Source organism: Lineus longissimus, chromosome 6 (genome assembly GCF_910592395.1).
Source record: "Lineus longissimus chromosome 6, tnLinLong1.2, whole genome shotgun sequence".
Classification (NCBI taxonomy): Eukaryota; Metazoa; Nemertea; class Pilidiophora; order Heteronemertea; family Lineidae; genus Lineus; species Lineus longissimus.
The window spans coordinates 18,323,699-18,347,038 of NC_088313.1; the positions used below are offsets into that span (position 1 = coordinate 18,323,699).

Genomic DNA, 23,340 nt, shown 5'->3' on the forward strand with positions numbered 1-23,340 from the left:
AAATCGTTTTAGATATATCCCTGTCGTGTTACCGGGGTTCCACTGTATAAGATATTTCACAACATGCTTATTTCATCCAACAAGAATGTTTAGGAAAGGTACCAAAAGCTTAAAGAAAATAGATAGTGTGTTAAGGAAAAGTACCCCGGCCGTACGTCAGTAAAACTACAAGAAGCCCCTCCCTCCCCCCCCAAAAAAAAATCGGATTAGCATTGCCTCTGATGACTACATTTTGTGCAGGCCTATCTTTGGGGGACAAATTACTCCCATTAGCAGTGAAGTCTTCCGTTGAGAAGCAGACAATAACATGCATCGTTCGGTTCTATTTTTGTCAATATCTTGTTCAGGGGCTTCTCGTCAACAAAGCCACTTACTTAGATGCGACATTGTGATTCACCATTGTTATTTACGGAAAAAAATCAGACCATTATCTGTATCAACAACACGAAATAAATAGAGAAATTGAGAAATTGAGAAATGAGAAATGAGAAATTGAGAAATTGAGAAATTGAGAAATTGAGAAATTGAGAAATTGAGAAATTGAGAAATTGAGAAATCGAGAAATTAAGAAATTGAGAAATTGAGAAATTGAGAAATTGATGTCCTTGAGACGCACTAGATACTGAGCAGCGCGATAGTAAGTCCACGCGTTTGCCGTTATAGGCCTACTACTCATGAACTGTTCTTGGCCTACTACTACTGAACTAGGCCTAAGCCTACTACTCTAAAACTAGGCCTAGGCCTACTACTTATGAACTGTTCCAGTCCGCAGCAGCTTAACTAAAACAGGAATGATTTCTTGATTTCACTGTGCGACAAATGGAATAATACTAGTTCTAACCTACTAAATATGAATCATAAACAGGTATCGATCTATGATCATGCTTTTACCAGCAAATGGATCAAACCCAAAGCTGAGTATCAGTGTTAATTGCTACTTCGACAGCTTCATCTGGATATATCGAAATCTTTCCCGAAGCCTTACCACCAGACGGCTTTGCTGGTCACCAACTGAAGCCGAGCCTGTGCCGCGCGGATATCGTTAGGCGCGCGTTTGCTGCTCATTTGTAGACTGTGTTGGACTTCCGAGTTATCTGTAGCATCGTCATCAACTTCATATCGGATGTGCGTACAAATCAAACGCGATAGTTTGGATTATCAAATTCTGGCGGATATATAATGCGGTGTCTCATTTGAAAAAAAAGGTAGGTGAAACAATTTGGAAAAGGATTTGTATCAAAGAAAGAGTTTCAGTAGGTTAACTTGTATGATTTGTTGTTAAGGGGCTTCGTGGCTTTTGGGTAAGGCATAACATTTGTCAGCCGTAATTTTCAATGAAAGCAACTGAATGATTGTGTATTTTGTAATCTTCTCTCATTTACTTGTTTTCGTATTATTTGTACATGTAGTTGTTTCGTTTCTTTTTCAATTTCCATTGTGTGGTCAGTTACTAGAAGGGACATTGTCGCAGTTGGGTTGGGATGGATTTTTTTATATCGGGAGGTTTTTAGCATCGAAGCAGTTGTTTCGGGAAAAGCCGGCAGCATTGGTAGATTAGGTGTGTGTTTTTGGATTAAACATGTGAAAAGTAAAGAAAAAAAGGTAGTAAACCAACATTGACCCTGCGGTTGTTTTTTTGGGTTGATTATTGGATTTTTTTATGTTGGCTAACATCATCGGGGTTGTTACTGTATATCTGTATTTCTTGGTTTAATTGGCATGAAAAGCAGTTGTTTTGGGAAAAGCTAGCCACATTGGGCGATTAGGTAACTTTGTGTGTGTTTTGGATCAAAGGTATGAAAAGTACCAATAATAATATTGTGGATTTTTTATGTTGACTAACATTATAGTGGTTATTACTGTATATCTTCAATTGTTTTATGTGTTGGCATTAAAATCAGTTGTTTCGGGCAATATTGGTAGATGAGGTAAATGTGTGCGTGTTTTGGAGAAAGTACCAAAAAATCATAAAGCCAAAATTTGTAAACAAACATTGACTGTAGCTGTTTTTATGGGGTTATTTTTTTATTGTTTTATCTTGGCTAACATTATCGAGGCTATTACTGTACGTAGCAAACATACAGCTATCTCTAGGAGAATTTCACCTCACTCAACTCTCTTATCAGCTAAACGAACAAGGATAACATGAAATATACAGAGGAATCTTCATCATTCACATGGCGGTAAATCAGAATCAGATGTCAGGAATAAGTGGTTTAATGTTGTCCGCCGTCACTCAACTCAGGAGAACAGTCACTTTTACCAGTATTTAAGTGATTGGGTCTTATGGAACATCTACTGAAGGGTATGCTCAGAAGCAGTTTGATAATTGAGTTTTTGTATTTGCAGTGTTTTAAATGCATTTGTTACTCTTTTGAGCGTGTTTGGCATGGTCAAATAGGATCTTTAAAATTGGTCTCTAATACCTGGTTTTGTATGTGTGGAAAAAAAAGTGCGAAATTAAGTTCAGAGCTCAGCGTTAACTTCGCTCTATTAACAATGTATGAGGACATTGTGAACTGTTGCTTAAAATGTATGTACAAGCTTCCACCAGCCAAGCCGCCGACCATCATGAATTTGAATTAGAGGACTATTAGTTATGCATGAGCGAAATCGCGTACGAATCATACAAGGTATTGTCTTTGGTTGGAGACCGTGGTTAACGTCAGAGAGTCGTTCAATACTAGACTTTTGACACCTTACTTTGGGCAGCCCTAGTATTTTCGACGCTGATGGAAGCTGCAATTTGTTTGAGTTTTTTCTTTAATTGGAAAAAATACTGTTTGCATGTGATTTTAGACTACTCATTTGGTTCATAGTAATTTTTGGTATGTGAGGTCATCTACATCCACATAAGTTTCAACTTTCTAGACGGTGAGCAACGGTGAGCAAACGTGCCACCATGCTTGACGGACGATGTGACGGACGATAGATGACGTGATCATATAAGCTTTCACACTAAGTTTCAACTTAAGACGTTGAGCAAAACGTGATACCGTATTTGACGGACGCACGACGACGCACAAAATACGACGGACGACGAACAATACGTGGTAATATAAATTAACATACCAAGTCTCATCTTTCCGGACACAACGGAGCAATTAATCGTGACAAAATCTTTGACAGACGGACGACGACGCACAACATACGACGGACGACGGACAAGACGTTACAATATAAGCTAACACACCAAGATTCAACATTCAAGACACAACGGTGAGCAAACATGACATAATATTTGACGGACGCACGACGACACTCGACATACGGCAGACGACGAACGACGGACCGTGAAAACATAAAGCACAGCCGAGTGAGCTAAAAATGAAAAACAATATTGGTCACCAACTTTGGCATTGCGGTCAGAAACTGATGACAGTAGATAATTTAGTCATTTACAAAAAACATTCGATCTCGCTTCCTTATTATCAAGTAATATGTGACGCAATTGCTGAATACTCCCGATAACCATAGTAATTATTGCACAGTAATGAGCGTCCATGCTAAGTGATAGATATCATCTCTTGGGTGGTTGAACTCTGGCCATAGAGTCAACTTCAATTGATTTTCATGGCTGCAAAAGGGAAATTGACGGTGAATAATCATATTGCAAATTTATCCCAGCTTGATGACATCAAGCTTTTGTGACGAGCAATGTGAATGAGAGTATCAGCGAGCTTATTTTGAAAACTAATTGACCTATTAGGGGTTAACTACGTCATGAAACCCCAAGAGAAGTGTCAACACCAGGTCATGTCAACCGAGTGAGGATATTCCTGGGTCGTTTGAGAAATCGTACGGCAACCGCCCCGAAAGTATGAATTCCCAGCCCATTCCAGTCCAGTCAATTCAAGGTATCTGAGCACCACTATCCCAAAAGCTTTCATCGGATGATGCTGAAACATCATATAGCCGCATATTATATATTTGCGGAAAGTAATGGAGGCCGCAGAAAAGCCCTTTGATACCATACATATATGAAATAGAATTTCATGAGCAATCTTCGCCCATTTCTAATCGTATTTTCTTCAATGTTAAAATCCACATTGAAAACATTTCACATAGTAAAATCCGAGTTGGTGTAGGAAGTAAAAAGCTAATTAAGTTACTTACATATTTCTGCTATCAACTCCCGAAATAATTCCAGTAAGACCGATCTGAATGACCTTACCTTACTGTTTCCTGAATAACCTACCTTACTGTAAGAAAGAATCCAAATATTTCTACAACTGAATTTGAAGTACACGATTTTCTTCATAACGTTTGTTCCCTGGCAGTCCAATATCGTAACACATATCGTTTCAGATCTCATAGTACACATATCAAGCAGTGCCTCAAGAAGCACGGGGCCAAGTAGCAGACAGAATCGAAATGTCCAACGCCCAAAATGAAACTGATCTGGATTATCCAACTCTAAACTTAGAAAATTTCCAAGAATGTTAATATCACTGTGCGGCCCGTACTGCTGAGCTGAGTTCAGGTGACCATGAATTTGGAGGGAAACAACAGAGTAGCCTCGACGCCCACGTCCCAGTGCATCATACGCATGAAGTCTGTGTGTGCCTCGTCCCCAAATAGACCCTCTAAAACTTATGTGCATGTACTTCGTTCATCCTATGAACGAGGTGATTCTTGACCCACTTGACCAAACAGATAGATGTACTGCCTTGGATGTTCTGAGACTGGGCGATATCCTGGTGACCTCTGAAGAAGCTGGGGGCTGAGTTTATTCGCCATTATTTTGGTAGATGAGAAAGGGAAGCAATCAGCCCCACAACGGAACCTAACCCCGAATTCTGCTGGAAGTCCTAGCATAGATAGAAACGTACCGTAAAAAAGGGATGTGCACTGGCAATTTTCTCCATAATACGTCATTCTGACCCTTTTCCTCCCAGTCAGAAAAATCAGAGCCCTTGTACACTGATAATGGAACTTCATGTCTTGAAACTAAGTTATTCATGCTGTACGACTCAGGGCTGTTTGACTAAAACGTTTTGACTCTGATTCTTGTGAAAAGGCAATCTTAGGTTAATTGACAAGCCCTTCTGATGAACCAAAGTTCTCCGGTTTCTGAGCGGAAGGCAAGAAGGCCTTTGACTCGTCACTCGTGTCACCAGTCTCCGGATTAGACCCCCGGCAAGACGCAGACATATCATCTCTCGTTCCCTATCAACCCCTTATACATGTATCTGTTCAGCCAGAACGCTTTTCCTCGATCCCGCGGCTATATTTCAAATATTGCTCGTCTACCCGTCGTTTAGGAGACGGAAATGTCATGACTGATTTCTGCAGAAAAAGTCACCCATCTGGGGTGATTCCTGTGCTGCTAATCAGAGCTTCGGTTAGGCGAGAAGAAACCCGTCGGCGATGCACGGTATTTCAATTAAGTTGCTATTCTAGGTGCTCCCGGAGGCTTGAGGTTAATTGAATACGAAATTACATAGTTTGATGTTTATAAGGAGGGGAAAAAGATGTGTTTTTACAGATAATCCAATATTTCAAAAGGATATTGGAATTTGAAGCAGATTTTTCTGATAATTTTATCATGGAGTTCAACTACACAAGATACATTCACCGTATTTCCCAATAACTATTTTTCATTTTTTTACTAAATTCATGTTGGTGTAAATTTTCTTATTCATCCTAAATGTACTTGATGAATCTATTCTTCATTTGATATTTCTTTCTTGTGCGTTTGCCACATCACACGCCAATGATATTCTCTATGCATACATACACATTACATGTAGTCGTGTTGTATCCCATAGCACGGTCCGTCGATATTGACCAACATTTTAAAGGATCATGGGAAAATAGGTTAAGACCAAGAGATACTTGCGTACAGGCCGGTTCCCCAGGGAGGGTTCTACCATCCATCATTGCCAATCAAATCACAAGGAGCTTAATTAGCCAGAACTAATTAGGGGTTTTTTTATCGATGAATTACACAGTCAAGCATTATGCCATGATCCCTGAGTATTGATTCAGCAGTACCGTAAGGCTAGATATCATATATTTTTCGATATGTTTGATCTTTCCGGAATGTTGCCCATGTATAAACAACATGACGAGCAGATCGCACAATGTATGAATTGCCCACATCATAGGTCTCTTTAGGGCTTGAAGCCAGTAATGGTAGGTGGAGAACCGAGAGTCGTTCAGTATAGCGCCGAGACGCTATTTCCATTTTAAGAACCCAATAGTAAATTAGCGTCTAGCTTACAGTAGCACTACAATCAGCATCGTCCAGAACTGGTGTAACCAGTAACGTTTTAGAGTGTTTTCGTTTCCGAGTGTTTCCCCTCGTTGTTTGGGACGCTGAAAGATAGATTGACACGTTTTCTGTGTTTCCTCCCAGTGAAAAGTCATGGTCTCCCTAGCAGTCTATTGTATGGAAATACAGAAGTATGGGGAACAACCACATACGCCAATTCGCGGGTCGACATGAACGTATCACAGACAAAAGATTGTTCGATCGCAGCCTTTGAGTAACTTCATCAGCAGTTAATGTCCTCAACAACTAATATGAAATACGTGGCCTAATGATAGTGATCAATTTCTAACGTCTCATGCATCCTCATCAATTGATTATGCCTTGAATACCCCCCCCCCCCCCCCCCCCCCATGCATTCAGCTCATTTGCCTCTAATGCTATTTGAAAACATTGGACGGCTCATAGATTACTGTAATTGCTCCAATGACCTGATTGATTGAATCAGACGGATGAATTCGGCGGACATTCACGAAATGTGAAATATATGCACTTGTCTCGATTCAGAAGCTCATCAAGGATCGAATCTTCAAGATTTCAAACAAGAAAATTGTGAGACCATGATGGCATTTTCTCCCCCCAGGGGTTTCTCGCAAGCTATCAAAGCTATGATGTAAGTTCTTTGAACCAAGTTAAAGGAACTTTGCGATATCAGAGCCTTGTGTCAGTATCAAGATTCTTTTGGTAATCATTAAAAGCAGCGCTTATTACCGCCCAAATAAGATGCCAGATCAGTATATATCGGCCTCGGTTTTGATCACTTGCAAGCGTTCGTCCTCGACCTTCTGGAGTCAACTCCCCTTTGGCCTCCCAGCCCACGAGCTAAGCCGACACTCGTCTCGAGATCAGCCAATAAGTCTGAATAATCGTCGGCTTCGGATTTTATGTCTCAACCTTATATATGGCTACTCCGTAATTTGCGTTAACCCGTCAAGACAGGCTTCATATCTTATGTGGTCAGTTTGCGTCAGGTTGATCCATCAAGAAAGATTTACTGAGTATACGTGCTTTGATATAGCGCAAATGTCAGTGAGTGTTTCCATTCTGACTTGTTCTTTCCCCTCATTGCTTAGGGGAAACTAGAAAACAGGATTCGGATTCTCTGTTCACCACAAAAGATTAATATCATTCGCGAAATCGCGAAAATGCCCGCGAAAATAGGGCGGTTTACATTACTGAAGTGCGGAAGTGACTCGAAAATATTGTAGTGTGCGAATATAATTTTTGTTGGCGGACACGGCTTTAATCACCTTGTGAGGGAGCTCATTTGAGCAAGTGGTTTTGTGAACATCTTGTCAGTTCAGTGATAGTATGTGATAGATGGTCCTATAGTCACTTAGTTTTTAACTTCTCAAGGCTATTGAACGCGGATGACTCTGCAGATTCACTGATGATTGGTATTCGATACTTGAACTCCTACCGAAACTTAATTGCTACTCCCAAATTGTATAGCGTGTCACATCAGCTTCAACACATTTCACCATTTTGGAGGACAGCTGTGGAAGAAATATGTAAATTTGTCCCGTAGTTTACATATCCACGGGGATATTTCAATATAACTGCCAATGTCGATCATGTATTTCCATGATCTTCTGTTGCGGGGGCAAGAAAATATCAGAAGTTTAGACTCAAATTCGACTGTTAGTCGCTGATATCTTGTCTTTTTATACATTTAACATGGAGAACGCCGTACATGTACGTTCAGAACAAGCAGAGCATGCCATGTAACATTTGTGAGTGATGGCTCATATTTCTTACCAACTTGGCCGGTTAAAGATGCGGCCATCAGACGAATGAGTGTCATCCTTCTCCAGGTTTCGTGGCCGACGCTATCCTTTCTGCATGTTATATTTTGCACCTGTTTCCCTCACCAATGGAAAAATAATGCTCAGGAAGTCGTCATGTTGAATAAAGATGAAATATGGAGGAAATGTGGCCATTTTCGTTCATTTTGAATTCGGACCATAGAATTATCTTAGATTTTTGCGGGGCAGTTTATAATTTCCCATTTTCATTAGCGTTTCGTGACAGGTTTCGTTTGATAAAAGCATCCTGCCCTAACATACCAGGCAAGTAACATCCGAACGTGAACATCAATTACATCTCGCAGTATGGCTCATACCAGTCACCAGCGAAGAGATAATGGCCTCCCGAAGCATAGCAACATGTATCTAGGTGACATTTAGATCACTGAAGAATGGAAATATAAAAATGACTAGCCATTACTTTAAGATGATGGCATTGACGTTATGCCATCAATGTCAGCATTATGTTTATCAATGGAGCAAGAAGGAGGCAGCCACGGTGTAGGCGTGTAGACGTTCGCAACATCAGCATGATGTCTCGACGATCACTTTCTGCAGTGCACAACTAAACCTTTAAAGGGAATTTTGATATCAACATTGTTACCAGGTAATTTGAACTTCAAAGTTAATATTTGTCTGATTGTGTTCATTTCTTTTTGTGGATGTCGTGGTTTGATAAACATTTCGTTAATCCAACATTCCAGCCTTTGATATCTCTTCCATTACACTGGGAAAAAGCTAAATGCGGATAGCTTAGCCACGCAACGACAAGTCAGTGCACTGACGATTACCAGGTTCGGAGCACAATGAGCAGCATTTTGCCGACAATTTTTTTAATTCTTCCCAGATTCCTCCCAAAACTAAGTATATACATATAGATGATTTATAAGTTTAGTGCCACGTAAATGAATTAGGCAAGCGCAGGACTAGATGACACTACAGATTTTCGTACTTGGTACTTAGTCGTTCGTAAAGATTGCAAAATCTGTGGATTGAACCACAACAAAAGCTGGTACGAATCCCTCTATTGTTGCATTCCCAAGAAAGAACCACTCCACTTCGTTCATTCTAATCTCACTATCTGCTGCAACGCTCAATTCAACCCGATAATCTCAGGTTAGTCAAGTTCAAAAGTTCCTCAGCCTGCACGAATAAACCTTTTACGGATCTTATCTATTGAGACCGCGGTGCAAGTGGAGTACTGTGAAAACGAATCGCAGAATCAATTATTTTCTGTGTTTACGAGATCCTCAGCACTGCTGTCCTTAAAGGGGGCTTAAGCGCCTCACAAACGAGCGATTTCAAGAAGGATGAAAAAATTTCTAAGTCCAAATATTTTTTTCACTTGTCTTTTTCTGCTCAAACCAGTAAGAAAATGGAGTTTGCAATGACCATTCTAAGATCGCAAAATTGACATCAATGACCAAAACTGTTCTCCCCATATCCACTGCAAATGACATGCATTAACATTACCCGAGGTGAGCACATGGTCCCTGGACCATTTCATTTAGAAAATACTAAAAGGGGATTGGAATCGATTTGACATGCACTGGTCTTGAAAACCACAAACTTCAAAAGAGAGTATTAAGACATCTTGACTGAATCATGAAACTCTATAAAAAATCGAAGTCCAAATGAGAATTTGATTCAGGTGAATTTCACTGTCATGCCGGTATGGTTCTGTGGATCGGAGATAACAGATAACAAGGGGAGGTCGATTGGGGGCATGTCACTTGAAGTCTTCACGTGTTGACTGAGGAAAAATTGCATCTGCCAGTATCAGTAGTTTCCCTTATCAGTGAGGGCTACTGAAAGGAGACTAGGATGTGCCGTGAATCAGATATTACATGTACTTAGAAGGGGAGGCAAGAGGTCACTTATTTCTGGAGAGTAATGAACGGACTTCTCAACCTGTAGATTAGGATGTCCGTGGTGATAGGATATGTACAAAGTGATCTAATGGGCTATGTACAAAATCCCTTACCAATACAAAGAACCAATTGCTTCAATTGGGGTTCAGGGCTATTAAATTATACATAAAGAGAAGAATAAAAATTAGATGTGAAATACGTTTCGTGCAAAAATATTCTACTATTGCTTACCAAACCATTAAAACAAATCCTGAGATATCGTAATTCTCACGCCCTTGGGAGACGATCCTTGTAAGAAGGAGGAAATTAAGGTCTCAAAGGATAATGCTCAACATATTAGAAAGGGCAACATTTATGCATCATGTTGCCATCATATCAATGGCTATACTGCCTTCATTCTAAAAGAACTTACGACGAAGCGAAGATGGTTAAGTGAGAGCATCAACCAAAACCGGACATTTGAAGAGGTGCGTTATTGGAAGAGGGACTTATGGTGTGATGAGTAAGCGATATGAGGGGAACCAGTGCTTTCTTTGTTGTATATAAGACAGGATCAAAGTGAACCGGCTCCAGGCATTTCAGTATGATCGTGGACTAAGTGCCTTCGTTGTTTATGCTTATGTTGTGGGCGACTTCAGGGGTTATACATGTAGTAGGTTATCTAGGATTAAAGGGGTTGGAGTGATACGGCTGTGCTCAAACAGGTATGATGCTTTTGTTATTGTGCGGCTCTTTTGTGTGCTCTCGTTTTGTTATGTTTCCATTTGTCTTCATCATTTCCGTGGTTCCTTTATCATTACATTGTAAAGTGTGTGCATCAACACAGGAAAAGCGCCGAAAATGGTTACAATTGATAGTAAACAAATCCGATAAAATCAGAATGGAGAATGATCGACGTTCTTTGAATATTCGAGCAGACTTTGGGTTGACTTCTGGGCTTTTTGTCCAAGAAGAAGCTCTGAGGCAGCCTCGTAACCAGCGATTGCAGATATCGCCAATTCATGACACAAGGTTGGATTGTTGCTTCGCCTCCCACCGTTAGTTCAGAAATTTTCTGAAATTGTACAATATTTTTTGATCCACGACCCCCCAAGTAGATCCAAACTTACCCATTTCTCCGAAATGACATTACATGTCTTAATATCCGTGAAATATTGCATGATACTATCGCTCTTTGATCTTTAATCATCTTTCACACCTAGTTACAAAATCTTGCCTCTTCAAATACTATTTGCAATCTAATAATCTTATACTCCTAGGTAAAATGAACTACTGACTTCACAATTGAGTTATGCAACAACAAAATATCAACAGATGTCTATAGTCACTGTCGCCCTATACATTGAGGCAACCCACTTTGTCATTCGCCCTTTTCCGCTGATCAGTGATTCTGGTATCTTCACACGCCTGTGACTACACCACGAATCGTGGAATAGCGGATCCAAAAGGCCGAGAATACTGAGGTTGTGTTCCAAATCGTGCTGGTGGCCTACACCTTGTTAATCCGTCTTCTACACTGCATCTTTTGCTCTAGTTTTCTTGATTTCCCAGTGCTCCCACATGTAATCATGAGACATTAAAACGGCACATCTTGCATGCGGTTTGCACGTTAAACAGACATCTTTCATCACTGACATAAAAATATGAACAACGCATTAGGAAATTAAACTTCCCCTTGTTGTTGCCGGAGTGGGATGTACTCTACTACCAGCTAGCTAACTTACGACATTCCGTATATATGTTAGAGCGCCCAACAAACGAGCCATTCAATTAGCTGCTCAGCGCATGCGACGATAATTTCTCGTTTGCGATGATCATCGCAGGTGCCTGTGACAAGAATCAATGATCGCAGCGAACTGGGAATATCAAACCCATGCAGCCCCTCGGTGTGCGGTGAGACATCCATGTACTGGCAGTGAGGCATCCTGAGATCAGGCTGCGGTGAGACATCCATGTACTGGCAGTAAGGCATCCTGAGATCAGGCTGCGGTGAGACATCCATGTACTTGCAGTAAGGCATCCTGAGATCAGGCTGCGGTGAGACATCCATGTACTGGCAGTAAGGCATCCTGAGATCAGGTGAGATCAGGCTGAGATATCCATGTACTGGCAGTAAGGCATCCTGAGATCAGGCTGCGGTGAGACATCCATGTACTTGCAGTAAGGCATCCTGAGATCAGGCTGCGGTGGGACATCCATGTACTGGCAGTGGGGCATCCTGAGATCAGGCTGTCTTTACTCCTATTTCGTATATAAAATATCGAGAGGCGGAGTGTATTGAAAACAACTTGTGCCAGGATGGCAGTAGGGTAGCAAAGCATTAAATTGACGTTCTCCCTTTCAAACAGTTGAAGAAGAGATACATCGGAGTACAAACTAAGCTTTCGATGTATCGCGGGCTATTCTGTATCCCACGTTTTTGATAAATCAATCAGATTACCCAAGTGGATTTAGCCGGCAAATCCCTGGTGTTACATGCATACTTACAGATATGTACATTATATCGATTAACTAACACTCCACATAGTACATCTGACTATCGTCATTTGAATTCCCAAAAGGCGTACTACTCATGCTCCTTCCAAGAACCCAACATCACTTAGCCATAGCAATTGTTGGTTTGTTGATGTGCTAGCAGCCCAAAAATACGCCCACCGTTAATGTATCCTGTAATTTATCACATCGTGTAAAAAGGTTCCGGGAAAGACGACGTCGACTGCCATAAGCATGGCTGTTTCTTCCTTGCAGTAAGGTGGCCCTTGTTTGACGTCATTGGCTGTCTGGTCAGTATAACATGGTCAAAACTTGTTGTCATTAATTTATTTCGTCTGGAATTTTTCTCAACCATGTGAAGTATCGGGATACATGTCAGATTTATAAATTAATTTCTGAGACTACATCACGTATTTCCCCCATGGGTACATGTACGACAACTCCATAGCATGTCATTTTGAGAGGATCCTACACCGCTACAAAAAAGCTTATCCACGAGACTGGGAACGGAACCCGAAACCAAATAAACTTTGTAAATGAGTTTACCGCAAAGAAATGTATTCATTTGGATCGCTCCTACTGTCCAATACACTACCAGCGTTCTCCTTCTGAATCGCACTTGGAAGAGCCCACGTTAGAGTTGTTCTAATGATGTCTCTCAATCCCCCGGCTCCATCCTCCCATAGTAGGCCACTGCAACGTTTATATTCTTACACAAACGATTGTATGTATTTCAGGAACGATACAAAAGCCTGCTTTTTAGTCTCTCTCTAGCTTGAGGGTAAGTTCGAATAAGATACAACATATAGCTGAGATGTTGAAAGTCTCTACTTTCCATTATCTTCTCATGATGGTTAACTATCTTAAGAACAGTCACGTCGTCCATTAAGCATCCGCCTCAGGGATACAGGCCAGGTAAGACACGTTGAGAACGAAGTCAGGAAGGACGCATAGAATAGATCATAAACAATTACCATATTCAACATGGCATTCGCTGTGTTGGAGCTAGGTGGCGGGCAGCAGTATCCCCTGGCCAGGTAAATCCCACGGCCTAAACGTTTTCGCAGCACTGAGCAAACTGGCCCGTTGTCCATTCCTACTCCACCAGCATCGCCATGTCCTTCATCCCCACTTCCCCTTCACCTGATCTGCCCTATGACAGTAATGTGACACTGAGTGACAAACCAAATTATCTTCTACCGTTACAATAGCTATTAGTTCGACATGTGTCTCAGCCGATAGAGTTCCTTTGATCACGATGAGGGAACAACTCTGTGTCGTTTGCTGCGGTGAGAGTGAAGAATGGAAAGCCCGTCGAGCAAAGGAGTACAAAGAGATTGCGCACCCGTGCGACTCCCACTCCGAAACCTTCTCCGAGGTTGAATTACATTTGTCTAGTCATTGTCATGTTTACATGTTATTCTTAGTTAGCTGCAAAATAAATTTGAAATAGTTAGGAAATGAATAAGTATTTTCTATTTTTCTCAAAAGCTGAAAATATGACGTGGGCAATTATTTTATGAGGGTGATACTATATTCGATTAAATTTTATTGACGAACGTTTTCATATTCATATTCCACCTGCATCTTTGATCATATTTCAAATTCAAAATTGGACTGTGCGAAGACGGAAATTAAGATTTCGTCATCCAAGTCAGTAGTCGTATAGGCCATCACCACGACTTGGAATAGGACTTCATTATTTCTGGCTTATGGACATGTCCTCACGTATACCTAGCCACATGCAAATGATACATGAACCAAATTTGTATGTTATCAGTGGCAACATCGACTTCACAAGATTAAGTCGATCACGTAGTCGAAATCATGCACACCTCGTTTTCGACAATCAATTTCCTCCGATAACTTGAGTTTAACTAGGCGTGTAAGGGCATCACTTTGATGGCCTTTGCTTGACTGAAGGCTCGTAGATTGGGGATGGCTTCGTGGTAGACTATACATGCCATCTAAATTTTAAATGCGCGAAGTTGTGACCTCTTGGCAAAAGCGACGACAACGAAACATTTGTAGATTTGTGCGTTGTCTTGCTTTCCGTTATCTTCTCTTTTAACTATAATAGTAAAATTTTACACAACTCAAAGTTAGTTTCAAAACTTGGCGATCAGCAGTTGTGTTATGAAATGACTGTCATATCACCCCGGGCCTTTATACCACACAACGGGCACTATTCATTGTCGCAACATGATCCTTTCACTTTTTATCCACTGCACCGGCAACCTGATATTTTTGCTGGATTTCTACCGCGGTGTCATAAGATGTTGTACTCGTAAAATGAAGCCTGGAGCACTGATGTGATCCTCGCAAGTAAGACTAATCTCGTATTCATTCTTGAGAGTAAACAGGAAACGATTGCACGACGTGACACCATACCTCGAAAACCCCTCTTTTGCTACTTGTCGATTCCTTAAAGGAGTGTGCGGCTTTTAACTTCGCGATATCTGTTTCCCCTTTCGTTTCAATAATATAAGTATATGAGCTATTTTCCAATTTTGTTTCAGATCTTGCTGTAGATAGTTGAAGACGAAACAGCGGCTTTCACATCAACAAGAAATATTTCCCAATGGTAATTAATTCAAGCGGGGACTTGTCTATGGTAACAATACGGGAAAACTCATCTTTACCCACCAAGTCTTTGACATCGCAAGACTCTTAGACAGCATAGCCATACAAGTCACAGTGAGCCCGGATGAGCAAAACCGAGCGATAGGTTAATACTGTCATCATTTGAGATTCCTCCATCAGTAAGCCCAGCACCAAACACATACAAAGCATGAACACAAAGGCAGTGCCTTTTGCCTCCTGGCTTTGCCTGACGGTTTGCCAGGTTTCAATAACACAGTTGTTTGTCGTGATTTCATCACCAGAAAAAATTGGCAAAATGTCATTTGTGCCTTAGCGTAGAATAGGAGAGAAAGAAGTTCGGTGTGCTATGGGGAATGGATGCCGCGTGTTTACTTTGCATTTGTGTGGGTGACATTACCGTTGAATGTCTTACTTCACGTCGTCGCCAATCGTATTCGGAATCGGGATTCACATCGTGCGCTTTTGGTTTGTCTACATCTTCGTAGGTCATGCAGCGACCATTTGGATAAGAGGGGGTAATCTCGAACACGTAATAAGTATATTTAGTAATTTGTAAACCACGTGCTTTAGGCGAATGTGAGATGCTGTCGCATGGTAAGGTGATTAATCCTTTCCTCGCCGTTTCAGGTGGAAACCTCGTGTTTCTGATGAATGCATAAACGGGAAACCAGGATCGAATAACTAATGATCAATTTACGTAATGCAGAGTCTGGTTGTGGTTTATGGTACGAGGTCTTTTGTGTCCAATTTGAATGTATTATGCCTTAACTAAAATGATGCAGAAAACGTGTCTACATACATGTAAGCGCGTGGTTGATAAGTGACAAGACTGTTATGATTCTCGATTCTCTTGGGACACCCGTCATATACAATTGCTCCCATGCAGAAACACACTCACCAAGATATCACACCTGTCTACACCGTCCACAATGTGGCTCACTGTAGCCCAGCGCATCAACGCAATATTCTAAAGATATGTACTGAGTGCAAGTGCATCATTCTCTAATGCATTAAGATCGTCTTTCACAATGACTTTTCATGGAGTAAAATGCCCCCGGTTTGACAACATACAAGCGTTTTTGGATAGGACAACATCTTGCCTTGGACCTGAAGTCAATAAAGCGTGCCTGGTGCTGTAACCTTTTGAGTGAAAGCTTTTCCTTCTTCCGTTCTTCTTCTGTTTACTTTGATTTTTAACATATTTCCTCGATGTCGCCCACATAGCGCGGTCAATGTAACCGCGTTGAAACCCTGATCCTGTGACATTTAGCTCAAGGGAGTCACGACATAAACACGCCAACAATGCGAGGCTGAGCGCTAAACCCCATTCAACTGCAGGGTTCATGGAAATCAACACTGTGTAGGAAAGATGTTTGACTGGTCAGTACCGGGTCATGTGTCATTTGATTCAAGGGAAACTGTGAAAAAGCAAGAATGGATGAAGGTTTTGTGCGGGCTGTAATGCGCTGGTGGGTAATAAAAACATTGATCAACCGCGAGGGATGATTGCTGAGTTCTCCGAGAATGCCAGACATTGGAGGGGGAGGTCCGGGGGGAGATACCGTTGAAATCAGCCAAAACGCCCAGCGGCATGTCCGCTAGGCATTTGCCCTTATAATCGGCATGAAACCAATGACACATGAGCCATTCTATTGATTCTCGCTAACTTTTCCCGGCCCACACATAGCATAGGGGATGAACACTTGGGTTGGCTGAAAAACCCTAATAGGTTTTTTCAAAAGCCTTTTATGCACTACGTGTAACTCTGACTATATCTCATCAAAACGCAGCGTTTGTAATCATGTGTTGTAAAAAACCTACACATGATAAGCATCAATGCTTGGAACGCATCTCCGATGATCTAACAAGAGTCACGTTCATATCATTCTATCTATCCTGCGATACCGAAGCCTCGGTATCTTATGACTTCTTAGTCTAATTACAAGTTTTTTCGACTCCTTGCATTCAGTACATCCAGTCTTCGTATCCACGGAGCGGATTGAGACTAAATCGTACCTAGGTTAAAACCCGTTTAGTGGATTAAGCAGCGGATTCTACTTGTTTCAGAAAATCTCAATTTACTGAGTGAATTCCTTTTTTTTTAAACGTTTGATTTATGTGCCAAACTTTATCTGGTGGTTTTGGCAGATACGGTACAGAGGCAAGAGTGTCACCATCAGATAGGCGGCAAACAGCTGAGCAGTGCGCTGTCTAGAATATTTTAGCTGATAGATTGTTGTTGATTGCAGAATTGTCATTCGAACAGTTTTATCGTTGCAGGGCGAGTTTGTAGTTTGATAAAACAACTATTTCGTGATTTCGGCTGTGTTGTAAAAGCTGCTTAGTTTCATGGCTGTACTTGATGGCGGACCATGAACCGAATCCCGCTGGACAACGTCATAAACTAGTGGCAGTATAAGTCACTGATACCACGGACTTCTTTACATGTATGGACTTTTATAGATGTATGGAGCTCTATAATGTACATAAATAGAATTGTGTACATGTAAACCCATAACAGCATGCCAGAACGAATGGAGGAGACGCGTCAGTGCTTTCCCAATTACCATGGTCTACTCTCCCCTCTCCCCCCTCACGTCAAATCATATCAATCCGCGACACTGAGATGCGGACATAAAGCTAGCAGACCCATGTGTTTTATCCGCTGAGGGATTCTAGAATTGGCTTCGTTTGTGGTCATGGGGCATATATCCCGAGAGACATGAGAGACCTCGAACTCTCTCACATGAGCAAAGGGTAACTGATATTATCTCAAAAGTTCGTAGTAACTAGATATTATTATATGTGTCGAGATATTGTGGGTCATGGTCCCCTGAGCCTGAGTAATGGTGATACTAGGACCCAGATCGGGTCAGACGTGTTTACTGCAGCCTGTGTTGACAGACAGAAATAACAACGTGCCAGTACATATGAATCAGGCCTCTGGGAAAAAGGAAGGAACAAGAAAATGAAGAGAAAAATTTGGTGGATTCATGGGCAGTCGAAAAAAATGCCATGCACAAGAACGGAATGTACTGCAGGCTAACCTGAAATTTCCAAGCCCAGTCGAAATCCGCTTTGCAACACTAGCGAAAATCATAATAAAAGATCCCCTTAGCTTGATGATGCTGCATGTGGTGGAGCAAAGGCGTTATCCCCTCGGCCACCTAACTCCCACACCCAAGTTGTTCGCTTTCGTTGGTATGAGTCCGGGTATATTCATAAGAAGATGTAATGTTCCTTCCAGTGTTTCCATATCCAAGTGTTTCCCTCCATTGCTTCGTAAACACATGAAGACTTCCGTTTTGTATCAGAATGGCTCGGAGTGAAGATCGTGATGTTATTCAAACTAACCATTGAACCACAGCCGCGATATGATATTTCATTGAAAAAGACACTGATATTGAAATGTAGTTTTCAGAGACCAGTGGGCGTATGTTCATTGTCGTACTGTGTGAATCTTTAATCTTTAATCCTCAGGAAAACTAGAGGTAACTTTTTATTGCTGGGCTAGAGAACGGACGTGGGTTTGACCAGGCAGATGTCTGAAAGGAATCGCTAGCCTCCCGCAATTCATTGTCCATCATTGTTCTTGTGTGTTCCCGATGATTCATTTCACGGTTTTTATTGTTTTCTTAAAATTGGTCAAAAAATTGGCCTTGAGAAGGAATAATTCATGTTTCCTTGCCTTTTGGAATATATATCTAATATGATGCCATCTTTTTCAGGTGCAAGAATCAGCCGGGTCAAACTTGGTCCAGCAGAAGACGACACATACAGAGTTAGTAATTCTGCTCAAGCAGAATGCGCCGGGGGAACTTTGTACGTCAATACTATGGTAAATGCTTCTAATCCCATGGCGCTTGGTTGACATTCTTGGATTATATCAAAACGCATTAGTGGCTATTGTTTGAATCTGATCTGATGCAGCTTATGCAGAAATGAGGCGGTGACTGCTGTGGGCAACTGATGCAAACGATGGCGCAGGCACGGAGGGATAACGGAACATTTTCTACGACGAACTGTTTTTGTGAGAATGGCTATCCTGTTATTCCTGATGTAGTCAAACGATAAATTGATAAAAATACCAATATCAGGAGTAACGAACTAAAAGGATATTGTCTCATGCTTTAAAATCAAACTCGATATAATGGGTTTGTGCTGATGAAATATTACACAGACGCATATGCTGGCATCGTTCCTTTCGACCCGCGTATCGCACGGTGACGCCCTTTTGACCGGAATAGGGTTTAACGTCTGCTGTCGTTGGATTAAGATTCTCGACTTAATTTAAAAGGAATACGGGTGGTGTAGGTCAAAATACCGGAGTGCCAAAGTCATGTTTTCTTCCATTCCATAGATGACCAGCACTAGCGAATATGGAAAGATATGATGGATGTGAATACGTTGACATTCTCGTTCTGAAGACAATACAAAGTAAGCCCAAACCATATGAACCCACAGCTTCCGGTTCTGAACTTCCAGTGGAATAAGTTTGATTCATGCAAGATTGATGTGATTGAAGCAGTTGATCACCAGTTCAGTAAGAGCTAATAACGCAGGATATTTAACTAAAGTGATGGCGTGCATGACTAATCGTGAAAACTTCAGCAACAACACAGAAAGCAATGCTAGCGGAAACGACGTCACAGATCACGTGATAGCTACTGCAGAAAATGTAGTCATCACGTGTTTGGCGCTTGTGATAATCATTGGGACTGTTTCAGGGAATATTATGGTTGTGATAGCTGTCCTGACAGAGCGAAGGCTCAGGAAGGTTGGCAACTCGTTTATTGTCAGTTTGGCTGTGAGTGATCTGTTGGTAGGTTTGGTTGTGACGCCATTCGCGATTGCCTACCAGCTGATGGGGACGTGGCAGCTCGGTTCGTCCCTCTGCGACATGTGGGTGTCTTTAGATGTGATATCTTGTACTGCGAGTATTATGAACTTGTGTGTGATCAGTTTCGACCGATATAACGCCATTACGCAGCCATTGCAATACGCCAGGAAGAGGACAGCGCGCCGTGCCGCCATTATGATCCTGGTAGCCTGGTTGTACTCAGTGATCATTGCTCTACCTCCGTTGTTAGGTTGGCGAGAGCAACGCAATCCTGATTACTACGAATGCATGATAAGTCAGGACAAAGGGTATACCATATATTCGACTGTGGGTGCTTTCTACCTCCCACTTTTCGTTATGATCTATTTGTACGGGAGGGTGTTCAGAGCGACTCTGAAGCGGAAGCGCGAATGGGTCCCGGGGCCGGGCTCGAGTCAGGTTAGCGTCAGGATACACAAAGTCAAAGTAGAAGAGACTTCGGTTATGCTGTCTAACGCCGACACGTTGCATGAGCCCCGGAGGCGCCATAGCCACCGCTCGAGTCTGTCGTTAAGTAGAACGTTAAGTCAGTCTCCCAAGGACAAATCAGTGGAACGGCAGCTTCGTAAATACAGCAACTGTACGCATCTGGGGTACCGTTTGATGCAAAATGGCGACACTGTACGTGAGGCGCCGGAAACAGCAGAAGAACCACGGACAGCGATTGCGTATTCGGCGCCAATTGATGATGGTAATCATGGTAGTGACGATTCAAAAGAAGCAGACATTCCACTTCATACATTTAAAGTTGGCAATACGAGTTCTGATGAGGATGCAAAATGTCCCGAGCAACCTCGCATCATTATAAACGGTGAAGCAAACAAAAACAATAACTTGACTGATTTAAATGAAGATTCGCCTGAAGTTGTGAAGCTGCGCAAGGCAGCCATCGCCATTCGCTCATATTCTAATAGTTTTCCTCGGAGACAGTCATCGTTGCTCGGCTCATTCCGATGGCGGCGTAATAAGGACGATGATGGCGATGGGAGTTTGAGTAACGAATCTTGTGATAACGAGCCAACATTCCTTAAACTTAAAGTCAGACGCTTGGTTCCAAAGCGAAAGAAACGGATATCGGTGCCTCAGGAGAAACGCGCCGCGAAGACATTAGGGATCATAATGGGGTGTTTCATTGTGTGTTGGTTGCCCTTCTTTGTGATAGCTGTACTACTTCCATTTTGTCCCTCTTGTAACGTGCCGCAGCCACTTCATAACTCCTTCACCTGGTTAGGATATTGTAACTCTGCCCTCAATCCGATCATATACACATTTTTTAATCAGGACTTCCGCAATGCATTCCGGAAATTAATATTCTGGCGTCGCTGTGCATGCTGGGAAGACTGTCCGAAGATTGGCTGTTGCCGAAACTGTTATAGTTACCCTAGCTGCACAACAGTAAGGTCTTTATAGTCTGTAATCAACAGCTAACCCTTTGAGAGCCAGGACACCATTTTCTATCATCGACATTGTAACTCAAATCGTCCGCAGGCGCGGCTGTCTCCACGATTCAAGCATAATCGCATTCAGGTCAGAAACCTACCCATTGGCGGAGAGTTTGGTTGCAGAAGCCCGTCGGTGTCTCCAACTATAAAATGCGCCTCAAAACCAACTTTTTTACAGACTCTTCGGTTAATTCTATCCTGTCCGCCGCTATCCAATGGATTGTTTTATTTAGGCCTATTATTGTGTTCCCTGTAGTGTTGTAATGTAAAAATCTTACGTATTGTATGAAACTATTGTACAGTGCTTAGAATGTTCTATTATTTTGCAACTTTTAACTAATTATTGATAATTTATTTTATCTACAAAGTATTTGATGGGTTTGATACTGATTGCAGTCGCAGCGATTACCAATTCATGTCGCAGGCACTTGCGATGACCACCGCGAACGTTTTTTGTAGCATGTGATCATGATCCCGATCGCAGCGACAGAAATCGCTCGTTTGCGGGGCGCTCTACTGCACTCAGCCGGGCGATTAAATCGTGAGCGATTGAATTGTTCCAGTGGAAAACTCGCTCCAAATAATATGATCTCCTGTGTGAGTTGGGTGTCAGGGAAAGATATCGGCGCTATTTCTTGCTCACAAGACACATTTATTTTTGTATAAATCGGCAAGTATAGGTTGTTGTCATGGCTAACCTTTGCTTGATCTGTGAGTGAGGGTGTTTTACCATGATGACATAATGGTATCAAAGACTTTTTGGAAACATTAGAGCAATACACTATACGATCATGTGTAACGTTTTTGGTTGCTCCACATACATTTCAGTGTTTCGATAACAATAGACAGCTGGACAGAGCATGACTTTTCTGGGGAAACGCAGAAAAACGTGTCAACTTGTCTTTCAGATTTCCTGGTGACAATGAAGGAAAAACAATCAGAAACGGACACTAAAATGTATTACTCCGACCTAGAACGGAAAACACCATAATCACTCAGTTCAGCTGGTAGTGACACAGACGCCGCATCTCGGCAGGTTCCTTATTTCAACTCGCGTATCGTAGATTGTATTTCTGTATTGCGGAACAACGTGAAGAGCAAAGGCGTGAAATCCACTTGTACTGCTCAAACGAACAATCACTGTCAAATGTTTTAAATGTATATATTGTACCATTGTATCAAAATAATAAAACGCGTGCCCAAAGGCAGTTGTATCACAGAAGTGACTTTTTATGTACGATATGAAATGAATAGAATATCCATAGGTTGTACTAGTTTCCTTTGTTTCTTTCATTAGTGACACCAAATACTAGCTATCACCGGAAATGGCCGAAATCACATTTTGCACTAAAACAGTCTTTTCTAGAGACTTGGAGACGACATTATGAGGAATGCGATATAACTGACAAAGTAAGGATACGGTGGGATATTAACCTTATACTTGAGCGAGAGCATGGAAAATGGCATTCTCTTCGTTAACTTGCTGGGAGAGGACAGATGAAATCCAGCCTTTGAGCCTTCCCCCAATGCACTGTCATTGCAGATATATCAAAGAAATTTCTCATGTATCTATAGATTTGAAAAGTTACATTGTCTTGATAGATTAAATGATTCTTTTGATGTGATATTCCTGATATTTGTGCTTTAAACCTGGCCTGGTTGTGACCGTCTCATCTCTCTCGCCATGCTGTCAACACAGTGGAGCAGCAAGGACTGATTCGGCCTGGCTGTGACCGTCTCATCTCTCCTACCATGTTGACAACTTGGCGGAGCAGCCAAGACTGATGTGGCCTGGCTGTGACTGTCTCATCTCTCTCATCATGTTGTCAACACGGTGGAGCAGCCAGGACTGATTCGGCCTGGCTGTGACCGTCCCATCTCTCTCATCATGCTGTCAACACGGTGGAGCAGCCATGACTGATTCGGCCTGGCTGTGACCGTCTCATCGCTCCCACCATGTTGACAACTTGGG

General features: G+C 41.9%; 1 protein-coding gene across 1 annotated transcript; it reads left to right on the forward strand.

The window, feature by feature from the left end:
- Positions 1 to 1,188: 1,188 nt before the first annotated feature.
- LOC135489600 (5-hydroxytryptamine receptor 1A-like) lies at positions 1,189 to 22,639 on the forward strand. The gene is made up of 2 exons (XM_064775025.1): positions 1,189 to 1,205; positions 18,776 to 22,639. The coding sequence occupies exon 2, from the start codon at positions 19,627 to 19,629 to the stop codon at positions 21,334 to 21,336; it is 1,710 nt and encodes a 569-aa protein (XP_064631095.1). The 5' UTR covers positions 1,189 to 1,205; positions 18,776 to 19,626; the 3' UTR covers positions 21,337 to 22,639.
- The last annotated feature ends 701 nt before the right edge of the window (positions 22,640 to 23,340 follow it).